Genomic DNA, 15,392 nt, shown 5'->3' with positions numbered 1-15,392 from the left:
GACACTATATGCCCTAAGATCACTCTATGTTTCAACCAGAATTGGCATTTTAATGGGTTCAGGGAAATGCGATACAATCTACATTTCTCCAAGACCTTTCGAAGACAGCTTAAGTGCTCATCCCAAGTGGAATTAATGCACAAATCATCTAAGAAGAGCTCTAATAAGTCTCTCAGATACTCCTTAAATGACATGCTCATTAGTCTTTGGAAGGTAGCCAAGGAATTTGTGAGCCCAAATGACATGTACCTATAGGCATATATGCCCCACTCAATCACAAAGGCAGCCTTATGTTGGTCTTGTGGCCAAAAGGGCTTGCGGGTGGATGGGCCTGCTCTTGGGGTGGCTGATGGAGTCACTGATGGGGTGCCACCAGGGATAATGCTCACAGGTGCGGTACTAGGAGGGGTGGGGCAAGGGGCTCTACGATGGGATCGGTGCCGATGTGCGGGTGAGACCTCATCCTCGAGTCTGAGTCTGCAACATCCACCACTCTCAGGGGTACGAGGTGTGCCACTAGGGGGGGCCATTGTAGGATTCGGGCCAATCACATGAACAGTAGCATGTGTTGTCTCATCTGCCTCCTCATCCCCGCAACATGGCATCGGCTCCTAGCCAACAATGCCTCACTACGAGATGGGGATGTATGAGGGGTAATATTGTATGGGCTCGTGCGACTAGACATGAAGAGGCATGACGAAGTGGAGGGGCGAGTAGACTACATGGCCTCCTACAATCTCGTGAATGCCTTGGGGGACATGCTACCTAAACACTAGTGGAGATCCTCTCTACTCATCTCTGAAAACCTAGACTGGCGACAGCTAGACGCGGACCCTGAAGACCGACGACTATCACTCATGATGCCTGCAATACAAACCAATTTAAAAACACAAATTAATACAACAAATATACAATGCAGGAAACATACATAATATGCAAGAGAGATAGGGGATACGGAAAATAGAGGCATGGGTGAAACTAGGAGAGTGGGGCATGAAGAAAATGGTCTAGGTCAAGGGGGACATTCGTCGCTAGGATTGCATTGGCCCAGGACATAGGTATGTGAACTTGTATGATGGGCCCCAAACTTGACAAGGGCCTTAAGGCAAGTGGTTTCCAAGTTCTTGCCAAGTATCGAGTGCATCAGCCACCATATGTCCGGTCGGGAAGGCCAAAAGCCCCAATTTTCCATGTGCATGCTACATTGGTGTGGGAAAATACACATCGGCCCATGGCATTGGTATATGAACTTGTTCGATGGGCACGAACCTTGATGGGTACCTTAAGGCAAGTGGCTTCCACTTTCTTGCCAAGTATCAAGTGCATTGGACACCGTATGGCCGGTCGGGAAGGCCAAAAGCCCCAATTTTCAATGTGCATGCTACGTAGGTGTGGGAAAATAAGAATCGGCCCATGGCATTGGTATGTGAACTTGTCTGATGGACATGAAACTTGAAAGGGGCCTTAAATCAAGTGGTTTCCATGATTTTGCCAAGTATCAAGTGCATTGGACACTGTATGTCCAATCGAAAAGGCCAAAAGCCCCAATTTTCAATGTGCATGCTACGTATGTGTGGGAAAATACGCACCAGCCGATGACATTGGTATGTGAACTTTTTCGATGGGCACCAAACTTGACGAGGGCCTTAATGAAAGTGGTTTCCAATTTCTTGCCAAGTATCGAGTGCATTAGCCATCGCATGTTTGGTCTGGAAGGCCAAAAGCCCCAATTTCCATGTGCATGCTACGTAGGTGTGGGAAAATACACATGGGCCCATGGCATTGGTATGTGACCTTGTCTGATGGGCATGAAACTTGACGGGGGCCTTAAGGCAAATGCTTTCCATGATCGTTCCAAGTATCAAGTGCATTGGACACCATATGTCCAGTCGAGAAGGCCAAAATGAACAATTTTCCATGTGCATGCTACGTAGGTGTGGGAAAATATGCATCAGCCCATGACATTGGTATGTGAACTTGTTTGATGGGCATGAAACTTGACAGGTGTGGGAAAATACGCATCGGCCCACGGCATTGGTATGTGAACTTGTCCGATGGGCACAAAACTTGACAGGGGCCTTAAGGCAAATAGTTTCCATGATTGTTCCAAGTATCAAGTGCATTGGACACCGTATGCTCAGTCGGGAAGGCCAAAAGCCCCAATTTTCCATGTGCATGCTACGTAGGTGTGGGAAAATACGCATCGCCCACGACATTGGTATGTGAACTTGTTCAATGGGCACGAACCTTGGCAGAGGCCTTAAGGCAAGTGGCTTCCACTTTCTTGCCAAGTATCAAGTGCATTGGACACCATATGTCCGGTATGGAAGGCCAAAAGCCCCAATTTTCCATGTGCATGCTACGTAGGTGTGGGAAAATATAGGCTTAGCACAGGACCATGATGGATTGTTGGTAGAGCACTTGATATATGCTAGAGATATTGTATTTAGGCTGTTGGCCCTCATGTTTGAAAAGGCTATGTACGAGGGCTTTGCTGAGAGCTAGACACCAATACCATTGTATTTATCCTCAAATCAGGAGATGCTACATTGCCTACTAATTACAGGACTATCATGGTTGATCACACACTGACCAAGTTGTATGCACCCATTTTGGAGCATGAGCTGATCCAATGGAGAGCAGGTTCAAGGCCAGAGGATGGATTCAGGGGGGGCTTCTCAAAATTAGACAATATACCACACTCAGAGCTATCATTAAGGAGGGAAGAGCTCATGGGAGATGGATATACTGCTGCTTTGTGGATTTTCGCAAAGCTTTTGATATAGTCCCGAGGTCCGGGCTCTTCGTCATGTGAGATGAGTGGGTTAGAGTGCCTAAGGGATCGAATCCATTCATTCATTTACTTGTACAAGTAGTATTACATTTGCTTTGCACGTATCTATCATGGATAGCTAGAATCCCGTAGGTGATTTAGCTCATAGCATCATTCGACAACAATGTAAGAAAACAATAAACGTCTGTGCTCAACAGATAGCAAGATCTCGTATGCAAGAGAGACAAACTAATAGTATGGAGAATTAAAAAAAAATGATTACTGTAAACTCGATACAATAGATGGCGGTGCCTCCCAACCATGTGCTCCTGTTGAGGGAGCTTCAATGGCGTGCTGAAAACAGTGGAGGACGGAGGCTGTATGATGAAGGATCAGGGTCTCTGTGGCTTGTGTTGATACTGGGCTTTCACAGGCTTGCTCTTATATAGCCACCACAGCGTGGTCAGTTAGTTCTAGTCGGGTGCCCGACCCAGTCGGCTCAGAACGGCCGCTTGGTGGTCGATCAAGAACTAGGCCCTCAACCACCCGTTAGGATGGTGGCACAGAGTAGAATAACTAACCTACAGTCACCGTTCGGCCCAAAGTCATCCGGGATCATCTGGGGCCCCAAACAGGCCCCGTAACCCAAGAGTGGGCTGCCTCAGGAAATGCTCCATTTACCCTTAGTGCGGTCAGTCATGGGATGCCTTCCCGCACTTGCATGTAGCCTAATTGGCAGTGTACCAACTCTATCTAAAGCCGTCCAGCCATCAAGCCACACATGGCCCCCATTTGGTGTCTAAACTTGGACCTGCCGGATGACCTAGCTACTCAGATGCCTTCTCCTCATATGGGGGGCTCACAAGTAGAGTTAGCTGGTTACCACGTAGTTACATGAGAGTGAAGCATTGATATCTAACACCCCCTCTCAATGTTCGCCTTGAAGTGAACTACTTTTTCGGCCCAAAGCCGAGTCGATGAAGATGTCTCTCCAGCAAGTCTCTCCCAAGAGCCTTTGTGAAGATGTCCGCAGCATTCTCTGTAGTCGAACAGTACACCAAGTCGACCTCTCCATCCATGATGAGCTCGCGCAATCTAGCCCTTCTGTAAACTCATCGAGCTTGTGGTTGTGAACAGTTGCCCCCAGCTTCGAGAAAGCTAGTGATTTTTTATTTGAATGGGGTGTTGCTCCATAGGAGGCTGAAGAGTCAGGGTGCCTTGCCGATCAAGGCATTCGAGGTAGGGTATCATTTGGTCCTATTGAGGCCTAGTGTAGCGGAGTTCCTACTCGAGGTGGGGAATTAGTTTGATGTGGCGATCTGGAGCTCGGTACAAGAAGACAATCTGCAAAGATTGTTGAGCCTCCTAAAGATAGAATGTCACAAATCAACCAGCCACACGCCCTTCTTTATCTTCGAGTATAGCCAAAGTAAATGTACCGCAGGTTATAGATGCAAGAAGACCTAGGAGGCATGCAAAGGGGAAAGGACCGATGACCAAATATGGGAAATGCTTGACCACCATCGAGTGGCGACACTTCGACCCATCAGCAACATTGTTTGTGGATGATAGTGCAGAGAAGATGGATCAAAATGCCGCAAACACGTACATAATCTCCCCCACCTTTTTGGGGGATCCCATGGACACAACTCTCCTATCAAACATGTTGCCTTATCTACGAGGATTAGCAATGTATGTCGGAACAGTGCAAGATTTTGTATCCAAAAATCCCTTCCATGTACCACTCTTGGAAGAATAAATAGAATTGTAATTATCTTTGAAACTATGAATTTAACTTTTTTGTATGCACCTGCAAGTACTACGATAATGTTTAAAGCGCAAGTAGCATGGACATGTATCCAGTGCTTCAAAATGCACGTGTATTACTTCATGGTCTGCATTCATGAACAATGGAATGTAATACACACACATCGTCTATGGGATCGTGAAAATTCAACATGCATTGTGAGAAAGAGAGAGAGAGAGAGAGAGAGAGAGAGAGAGAGAGAAAGAGAATAGAGGTTATGCTGAGAGAGAGAGAGAGAGAGAGAGACAGAGAGAGAGACAGAGAGAGGGCATCATGAAAAAAGATATGAAAAGAGAGAGAGAATGCGAGGGAGAGAGAGAAGAGAGAGAGAGAGAGATAGCATCATGAAAAAGGACATGAAAAAGATAAAGCGAGGGAGCGAGAGAGAGCATCATGAAAATAAACATGAAAATAAACAGATAGAGAGAGAGAGCTTATGGAGAGGGAGAATGATAATGGGGGAGAGAGAGAGAGAGAGAGAGAGAGAGAGAGAGAGAGATGGAGTGGAAGACAGAGATAGAGATGGACACAGAGAGAGAGAGAGAGAGAGAAGGCGAGAGGGGAAGAGAGAGAGAGAGAGAGAGAGGTTATGTTGAGAGAGAGAGAGAGGGGTTATGTTGAGAGAGAGAGAGAGTGAGAGAGGAGGGGGCACAGAGAGAAGGGTTATGTTGAGAGAGAGAGAGAGAGAGAGACAGTGTAGGAGAGAGAGCATAAAGAGAGGGGTTATGCTGAGAGAGAGAGAAAGAGAGAGAGAGAGAGAGAGAGAGAGTGAAAGGGGTGGGCAAACAGGTAGAGAGAGAGAGGGAGAGGGAGAGGGAGAGAGAGAGAGGTGTCACAAGTGGAATAGGTGGAACAAAAATTGTAGTTTGCCAAATAAAACTCGCTCCAAAACTCGCTTGAAAAACTCGCTTCTTGCCCATCCCCTTCTCAAATTCGATTGAGGTGGCGGTTCAAATTTAGCTTGATATTCCCTTACTAAGTTATGTACCTTCTCTAACCTCTCTTTCTCTACCACTGGGTTTGGGTACTCTTGAAGTCCATGTGGCATAGTGGGTTTAGGTTTTTTAGGTGATTGCACCTCCTTCCCTTTTCCTTGGCTATGTTTTGTTTTGTTTGATCGGTTGCTTAGGGTGGTTTTCGTGGTAGCAACCGTTGTGGTATCTTCGTCTGATCCACTCTCCAGAAGGACTTTTTCCTTTCCCTTCCCAATGTTCACTATATGCTTTTTTGATATGTTTTTTCCCTTCTCGGGTTGTTCTCGGGAAGTACTCACATGGTGAGTTTTACCCCGTCTTTCCATTTCTCTCGTGAATGCCCTAGCCTGCAATCTTGTGATAGCATTCAGTGACACTTGGGCTATTCTACCCTGTTCGATTCCAAAAAGATTTAGGCTCGTAGTCTTAGGGTCCACCCCGCAGGAGCGACGGGCCTTCGCATTGAGCAATCATGATACAAATGATCGACTCCGCAACCACTGCACAAAGGAGTAATTGTTGTAGCCACTGTAGTGGAAGGTTGGACATCCACTCTATGTTGACAATCCTTGTAGTAGTGAGGCCTGTGACACCCATAGCATGCAATGGGTTAGCCTTGCTTTGGTTTATAAAAACACTCACTATATCGGTGTGGACTGTGATTATAAACTGCTATATATTGATCCCCTTGATCCAGTAATGACTGATTATGCTAGTCTGCTCATATTCTTCTTCCACTATTAGTGGTTGCTCACCCACCATCTCTGGGGGTTGTTCAGTCTCAGGCCACCCTTGAGGCAATTCTTCCACCATGACTTGATTCATCAACAGGATTCTCGGAATAGGTGGTTGAGGACCTAAAATTGGTAGTGGCAAGGGCAAAATATGTGCCCTGTAAGCTCCAACATTTTGTTGTGCTAGACCTAAAGGATTTGGATGTATTGATGGTGCAAGCAATGCAAGTTGTGGTCTAGCTCGATATGCAAGTGGTTGGGGTAAAGCTCTAGGATATCTACATTGAGAAGTGTCATGAGCTCCCCACTTCACACAATGAAGGATTTGGCTACATCGGTGGTGCAAGAAATGCAAGTTGTGGTCTGATTGGATATGCAAGTGGTTGGGGTAAAGCTCTAGGATATCTACATTGAGAAGTGTCATGAGCTAGGTCTTGCCTTGTTTCTCGGATGTTCATTTGTGTGATGATTGCCCGAACATAATCCGCACCACACATTATCTCTTTGAGGGTACATGTGAGGGTTCTGAGTTGCATTCTTTTGTCCTAGTCTTGCCACGATCTGATTGGCAATCTCATCAAGGCTTAAATACTTAGATACTTTAGCGGCATCTTAAGACTCCTTAGCATTTGTAGATCCTAACACATGCAATCCAATAGTAGAAGGGGATGGCGGTGTTAAGCCCTCATCCTGATCCTTCATATTGTCACTCAGTTTGATCGCAATCTTGCTACATAACTCTAATGATGTAGGGTCCTTGGTGAACAAAACATCATATAACTTCTTGCTCTTGAGGCCTAATAAAAATCTAGGCAGCACTGCTCAACACTGAGCCTCTCATGTGCTTCGCATCGAGCATTTAGATGCTTGATCTTAGAAATGTAATCCTATACTGATAAGTTCTCTTGTTGTACTTGATACAACTGATTTATTGGCGACTCTATTTTGGTCCACTAGGCGAAAACCCGACAATGAAGGCTTTCCTTAGTGTAGCCCAATTAACTCTCTCTTCTGGTTCGAAGGCTCGGAACCACGGTCTTGCCTTCCCTTCTAAACTCAAACCAAAGGCATTCACCTTGTCTAGGTCACCTACTTCCCCAAAGGCTTCGCAAATTTGCTCAAACTGTTCTGCATGAGAGATAGGATCCCCTTCTCGTAGGTACTTAGTTATGAGATTAGATATGGCAATAGGTCTATACCTCGAGGTGTTTGGTTCCCTTACTAGATTTGGTGGTGGTGGTGGAGCTGTTGCATCCCTTCCTAGAGCTTGTACTAGGACTCTTAATGCATTGTCCGTGAGGACTGTCTGAGGAATTGGTGGTTGCATGTATGGCCCTGCCTGTCCATAAGGATGTATGTACGGAGGGTTTCCCAGAATTGGATTCACACCATAGTGGGGTGTATTTGGAATTGGTCCGAGACTTGATGGTCTCGGTATAGGTTTGTGATTCAACACTGGATTGGGTATGGGTCCATTCCCACCCAGGGGTGGAAATGAAACTAGTCGTGAGGCACCAAAGTTTGGCATTATTGGTCTATGTGGTCTTGCAGATTCCATCAGATGAGTACTGGGTCTTGGGACTTGATTCGGAGGGGGCCTTGGAATAGGCATTGTAATCCCCGTGGTTGGTATGAAATTTGGGTAAGGGATATATGGCCTGTAACTAGGTACCATCGAAGGTCCTCCCATGTTTTGGACATTGGGCATTTGTCCCTCCGTGAAACTAGGGTACCATGATTCTTCATAAGTATCCCTCCATTGTTGCTCAAAACCAAGATAAGCCTGAGCATTAGGGTAGGGGTTTGGATTTGTCCCCTCTTCCCTTCTCTGTGAGGCACATGGTCGATCTGGATCCACCTCTTAACGGCTCCAAGGCATTGGAGGTTGCCAATTTGGTCTTTGAGGTGGTGCTTCAAAAGAGAACCATGAAGGTTCCGTTCTAGTTGGATTATTAGCTCCCAAGGTGGAAGTATTCACTTCTCCTCCTTGTTCACTCCAACCTTGTGTTTGGATAGTGGCAGGAACTGAATCCCTACTCATCGGTTTTGTGACTGGTGGTGATGTCATGTCTCTAGGGTTTCGATTCATAGTGGTTTGCCTTGCAAATGGGTTAACCATTTTCATTTGATCTGCTAGCCCTATCCTTCCCATGAAATTCGATAAAGACCCATAGAGTCTTGCCACTGCGGATGGTGTAGGTGATTGACTTTCAACTAAGGTAGAGTTAGGGCCAATTGTGACCCTAATCTTTGCCGCATTCTCCATGTTGCTATCAAGACTTATAGAGCCGTCCATGCTTGTGTCGTCTTCTTATCTAGGTCCTTGTACAGAAGATGAACTCCAATCAGAAGCTTCCGATCTCTCACTACCAAAAAGGAGATTTTGTACTAGTTTTTCTTGATATTGACAACAAAAAAACAATTGCTAACCTTCTATCCTACTTTCAATCACAAACAACACTCCTATCATTATCAAATCTCTTGAAACTCACAAAAATGATCTATATGCCGGCTCAAGCTTCTAAGCTTGAATCGGATGGATATGAGGGAACAATTGGTATTGGTGGAGTGCACCTGACTAGTCTCCTCGGCAATGGCACCAAAAATGTTAAGTCCTTCACGTAGATGACTCATATGTCGTTGGGGACCATCCAAGCACGCTGCAAGAGAGTGCTCAACTCCTTTCCCTAAACCCTAAACCCTAAACCATGCAATCGGTGCTACAAATGTCACCTTCGCAGCCCTCGGCTTGTTGCAAATGCGATTCCACAAGAGGAGAGGGATAGGGGAAAGAGAGTAGATGGCATACTCGTGAGCGTGGGTGAAGGGTAAATCATGGACGTAGCAATCACAAGAGACCATGAAAGGAAAGAAGCATGCAAGGGATCCAACACAAGGGAGTGGAGGGAAGATTGAGCTCTTTGTATTCAACTTGGTAATCAACAAGTGAAGACCAAAGTCAACAAACTTGGCCTTTATAACTAACCCTCTCTCCTTTTAGCACTCTCTCAGCTCTCTTTTTCTCCTAGTAGCTAGTAGCGCAATGTGCGACCACCCTACTCTAGCTTCCCTCATTTTCTTTTAAGCTCTCTATTTACATGGCCGAATCAGCAAAAATAGTTACAACATTGGGTGGGCAGCCCAAGAGTTAACAGTTGAATATGCAAAAGATAGGAATTTTGGAAGCTTTAAAACAGTGTCGGCCGAGAGTATATGGAGTGGTCTAAAATGAGAGACGGGATGAACCTTGCTGAAGTAGTGCATGAATCCCAATTTACTTAGTCAGGTCCTTATGTGACAGTTCTACATGATAAGTGTATGTGACGTGTGGGATGTATACTACAATCACATGTGAGATTATGTGTGTTAACCAAGCTTGCACTTAGTGAGATATATCTTCTCCCCCTCAAGACCTTGGGTAGGTTGGGAGGTTTCTTTGGGTTGGTTTGGCCTTGGGTTCCCCATCCCTCAACATTGACACCGTTGCCGGGGAGGGAAGTACAAGTCAATTGCTTTCTTGTGAGGATGCATTCCCCATTGATGGATGGTATTCCCAGAGGGGTCACTCCAAAACATGTAACATAGCACCTTCATGAATGGAGGGGTATTTTGTTAATAGGGGGACTTACATGCCATTTACATGCATGAGGGGGTTTATAAAATAGCATCTTAGTGTAGTTTATATGTGTAGATTTTTGGAGGGGTGCCTAAATTTTAAAGGAACCGATCTTTGAAACCATGTTCTGTGCTCAATGTGCTTCACCGTGGCTCAGCCTTGCATGTGGAGAGGTGCCTCACTATGGCTCACCCTTGCATGAGGTCAAGTGCCATCAATCTTGGTTTTAAAGCCGAGCTTGAAAATCGTGTTTATTGCTCAAGGTGGTTTCACCATGGATCAACCTTGCATGAGGGGAGAGGCCATCAAGCTCAGTTTTAAAACTGACCTTGGAAACCATGCAAAATAGTGCTTCACCATGTCTCATCCCTACAAGTGGAGCGTTGCCATCACAATCGCATGGTGGAGAGGTGCCTCACTATGGCCATCCTTGCATGTGGTCAAGTTCCATGTCTTTTAAGAGTGTGCTTAACCCAAAGGCACTAACCACCAAATGTGCTTTTCTGATTACACTGAATTGTTTTGATCTTGTAATTGATGGATCAAGTTCTCCATTCATCAGGGTGATAGTCACTCATTCTATCTTGTTTTCATGCAACTTTATAACAAATTTAAGAAGCCCTAAGGTCAGTTTATGGTATGATGGTTGAGAAGCTACGGTGTAAGAACCTATTTGACAACAATCTATGCTCCGAGAGGTGGAGCTCGACCAAGAGGTAAGCCTTCGGCTCCACGTTCAAAACTTCAAAGTTGCCAAGCTTGATGGAACTTGACCTCATGCAAGGGTGAGCCATAGAGGCACCTCTCCACCCTATGAGGGTGATGGCACCTTGATCACCACTACTTGCTATTGTCCTTCCCTCCTAGCTTCTTGGACATGCCTTCCATTGCTCAGGTTCTTGTTCTCCATCTATGAATAGGTGTATTTTTAATACATGCTTGCTCGCATGTGCTGTGTGGGATTTAAGAAGAGTGAACCCCCCGTGATGGTATGGAACACCTCGAGAAGACCAATATGGCAGCTAAAGTTTGAGGTCAAGTGTTCAAGATGTTGATAGGAGAATTGTACAGAGACATCCGGTTATGTATGAGTAGTACCTTGTGGAAGGTTGTAATTCACCAACACAACTGGCCACACGCTGTATGCGGTGCTTTTGAAACCAAATGGATTCACTCCATCCATACCTAGGCCAAGTCTCAAGTTTTTGGGCTCTGTTTTAAAGCTGAGCCACTCATCTTCAATATGCTTCCAAGCAGGAGTGTCTACGGGAATTCTCCACATGCCATCATCCGATCGATGTGAGGAATGCCATGACATGAGCTCTGCTATGGATTTGCACTTGAACATGTGTTTGATGCGAGGAATTATAGGAAAGTGTCACAAGACTTTACGAGGTACATCAAAGCTCTTCACATATATTCTATACCTTGCTTCACCACAAGTGGGACAATGTCGAGCCTCTTTATGCATCCCACGAAAGAGAATGCAATCATTGACGCATGCATGTATATGATCATAATCTAATCCTCCAAGAGATGTCACATAGCGCCTCGCTATGTCTCTTGAGGTGGGTAGTCTATTCCCCTTTGGAAGCATGTTTGATAATAGCCTACATCCAATATCATCAATTAACCCTAAACCCTAAACCCTAGACCCTTAACCCTTAACCACTAATTCAAATTTGCAAGTTAGGATTCTTACATCAATAATACGTCAAGACTTGCATTGCTCCATCCATAAATTGTTTGTAGATTGAGTAGTTCAAGTGAAGCACATAAAATAGAGAATGTGCACCCTTCAAATACCGGTGTCAATGAAGCCTTGTAAAGATTCTCTTGTTCCATATCATTGTCGTCCATACCTTTGGGATCATCCCTAAAAAGATACCGCACCATATCATCAAACACTTTCTCTTCCACGACTTTGTGGGGTGCAGGCTATTGTCATCCCTTTCCCACTCATCTCTGGCAATAGATCTCGAAGCTCCAGCATCATCTCATTGATGCTTTGCATGCTCTCGCTGAGCGTAGGGCACCATGTTAGGGTGTGGTACTGCATCCTGCTTCAATTAGAGTATATATATTTTAACTCCATTAATTTGGATACCATGAGTCATTTGGATACTATCAATTTACATATACTCACCTTTAAACTTGTTTGATTCCATTCTCCATACATGGAGATGTGATTCAAGGTAATTCGACACGCTCGTACAATGCATCCTTGACATCGATTACACATACACTTGGTCCTTTGTCCCAACCACACATCGCAATTATAATGACGCATTGTCTTATCCTCACCAGAACTGCTTGAGGAGGTTGATGACATCCTGTGTACAAAAGAGCAAACACATAATCATAATCGATTTTTAATGAAAGTATAAAAAGTCTCTATGTCGTGTGTATCCTCACGTGTACACTGTGTCAAGTTGCGTGTAACAACGCGTCTCCACTGTGTCAAATAGCATGTAACAGCACGTCTACCTATCTAAAATCACATCTATGAACACGACTACCAGATTATACATGCACACATACATGCGCTTCTACATGCAATGGCTTGTGTCATACTTAACACATAACCCGCCACCTACTCCAAAAACCATTTCCAAAATCTATCTTTCCTCTCCTTCATCGCCACAAAATATTCCCTCTTCCAACAGAGAATGAAGGCCAAGTGCAAGGAGGATCACACGGGTGTAAGGAGTAGACACAGGTGAAGGAAACCGAAGCACAAAGGCCAAAAAGAAGACTCACTTTTCCAGAGGTGAGTCAGTTTGTCCTTTGTCCTGTCTCTTTCCTTCCATTTGTTTATGCAAATGTCTCTTTTCTTTATGCGATTGTCTCCGTCCTTCTTTGGTCTTTGAGTACTTTTGTGAACGAAAGTGACAGTTTGGGCTTTGCTTTTAAGGACGTTTTGTTGGTGGTCGGCCGTTTTTCGTGAAAGTTTTTTACGTAGGTCACGTGTATGAGCACGTGTATGTTTTCATATAATCTATTGCACAGATGCTTCACGTGCATATACACACATTTCTTGACGAGTTTTTACACACGTTTCTTAACGGATTTACGCGACTGTTCTTTGAGTTTCCATCTTTGTTTCTTGATTCTTGTTTCCTAAATAGATTGTATTTGATATCTATTTGATACATAGAGTGTTTCCCTTCATTGCCATCCCCTTCATCGCCTCTCATAGTAGCTCTTATCTTCATTGTGTACAGTTAGACAACATTAATGCTTTAAAAGCTGGATACATAAAACCCACAAGCCTTAACCTAAGAGATCGAAAGGTTAAGTCCTATCTGAATTTACTAAGATTAGTTTAAGACTTCTTGAATCAATGCTTGCATATCTCATTCCCCTGGACATGCTCATACACCTCTTTTTCTTTCTAATTTGGTATAGATACTAGTAACACTCGCATGTGAGCTTGTAGCTTATGGCTCCTTGGAATATACTTCATGATGCATATTCTTCATGGATCATTCATGAATATACTTTTATTTTTGCAGATTCTTCATGGATCCAGGTTCTTCATCTGATCCATTTGCGTACGGCACTTGGATGATGGAGATGCTAAATCATTTTGGGCGCCACCTGGGTCCAGTTGAGCTTACAGAGTACATGTATGTCAATCCCCCTCCTAGATTCCGTGGTATAGTCACCCCGCTCGCGAGTGTCCATGTCACTCCACTGCCGGCTGTGCCTGCGAGTCCGACGAGACGGCATGCTTCTCCTCTCCCATGCCCATCGAGGAGACATATCCCATCCCAAACACACTCACGCACCCCCTCCCAGGCACCGTCATGTCACGGCTCACAACCACCATCACGTACTCCCTCACAACCACCGTCATGCTCAGTGTCACATCCACAGTCACGTACACAATCCCTCAGTCGTGAATCCACCCACAATACAGAGGAGAGCCAATGCCGCAGTAGGGAGAGTGGGAGTGGAGGATGCGGCGGGTGCTTTGGTGGGAGAGTTAGTAGGGCACGTGGTGAGAGAGGAGATAGAGGGAGAAGAGTTAGAGAAGATAGTGAGGATGAGGAGGAGGTGAGAGAGGTGGAGGGAGTGATTTACTATGATGTGATGGATAGGGGCAGGATAGTGATGGATGCGACGGGGAAAGAGGTAATGGAATACATGCGTTGGCTAGTTTCAAACTTGTACAAAAATTGTTTTATTAAATTTAAAGATCAAAATAGCCGATTAGTTGGGGAGGTGATAGATGTTGTACATAGTCGGTACCCCAATCCCCCACATGCGACATTCTTGGATGTATGGGGAAGGACGCGAATAAGGGAGATCTTAAGTAATAAAAGATCTCACCTTAAGAAACTCGCATATGATGATGGGCTAAATGTAGCTACGAGTGGCTATCCTATCGAGAAACCTGCCACTGTGCACAAACACGAGTGGAAGGAGGCAAAGAAACGAGCATAGGGTGGCGTGAAGAGCAGGCAGCATGTGGAGGCACGACGGATCCAGATGGAGACCATTGGATCTTTGCATTTCGGATCTGGAGGCGTCGAGTCGTGGGAGGCAGAGTTCATAAGTATCTTGCCACCTTATTTGATTGTTTACTTGATTCATTGATTCTATGATTGTTTTAATCTTACAAATTGTGTTGATTATGTTACAGTGACGGGTTATGGGGAGGAAGCCCACATCCCACGAGACTGTGTATGCTCATCGGCATAGCAGATGTGACACATGGGCCCTCTTTAGAACTGAGGGACGTATTACAGACGCGCAGTTTGAGATGGCCATGAGACCGTACGATCGACAGGTACTTGAAAACTCTAAACAAATGATTTTGGTTTATTGAATTACATATATATATACTTATATATGATATCTTACTTGAACAGGCACAAGCTGCTACTGCACCTGCTGATGCTCCTGTCGCTGATGATCCATCTGCTGCCAGTGCTCCTACTGGATGTGAGCACTACTTATCGAACATGTATATTAATGTGAGCTCATCTGATCATGGAGGGAGTAGCGGGTCATCATCTGGGTCTGAGTAGTAGTCAAACTTATAGTATCACATCTGTATTGAGGATGTGGTTGTATATATATTTTTGTAACTGAAGCCATGGGCTTTTTTAGACAAACCAATTTGATTTTGTATATATTTGTTTATAATTGAAGCCATGGGCTACTTCGACATATGGACTCCCTTTTATATATGTGTACACATAAAATTTTGATAGTATTGAATCGTGTATTGATAGTATTGCATTTATGTCTGTCTTGAATCGTGTTTGATAATGTCTACATTCATGTCATTCTTGAATTGTGTATTGACAATGCACAAAATGTTCTTTGTGGATGGTGCAATGCACCCCAAAAAAAATCTAGAGAGTGCTATTGGGTGCTAGAATGCTGGAACGGCATTCAAGCACCAAATAGCACTCTCTAGATTTTTTTTTTCGCTCTCTGTTCGCGTGTATCTGTGCGTAAAGTTTGCAAAAAATTG

At 44.7% G+C, this 15,392-nt stretch overlaps 1 protein-coding gene and 1 pseudogene across 1 annotated transcript; one reads left to right on the top strand and one right to left on the bottom strand.

Moving 5' to 3' along the window:
• Window positions 1-851: 851 nt before the first annotated feature.
• LOC147894884 (uncharacterized) lies at window positions 852-12,236 on the bottom strand (annotated as a pseudogene).
• A 1,784-nt stretch (window positions 12,237-14,020) lies between these two features.
• Window positions 14,021-14,940, top strand: LOC147894883 (uncharacterized). Its single transcript, XM_087383865.1, has 3 exons — window positions 14,021-14,462; window positions 14,554-14,699; window positions 14,782-14,940. The coding sequence occupies exons 1-3, from the start codon at window positions 14,399-14,401 to the stop codon at window positions 14,938-14,940; spliced, it is 369 nt and encodes a 122-aa protein (XP_087239991.1). The 5' UTR covers window positions 14,021-14,398.
• The last annotated feature ends 452 nt before the right edge of the window (window positions 14,941-15,392 follow it).

The sequence above is a fragment of the Dipteris shenzhenensis genome, chromosome 13, assembly GCF_047967505.1.
Source record: "Dipteris shenzhenensis isolate YYH24624 ecotype China chromosome 13, Dip_SZ_1.0, whole genome shotgun sequence".
Lineage (NCBI taxonomy): Eukaryota > Viridiplantae > Streptophyta > Polypodiopsida > Gleicheniales > Dipteridaceae > Dipteris > Dipteris shenzhenensis.
This window is presented reverse-complemented; position numbering and strand designations above follow the sequence as displayed.

Coding starts and splice junctions, on each gene's coding strand:
- LOC147894883 (XM_087383865.1), top strand. CDS start 14,399: ATGGAGACCATTGGATCTTTGCATTTCGGATCTGGAGGCGTCGAGTCG. Junction 14,463..14,553: donor GTCGTGGGAGGCAGAGTTCA/TAAGTATCTTGC, acceptor TTATGTTACAGT/GACGGGTTATGGGGAGGAAG. Junction 14,700..14,781: donor TGAGACCGTACGATCGACAG/GTACTTGAAAAC, acceptor TTACTTGAACAG/GCACAAGCTGCTACTGCACC.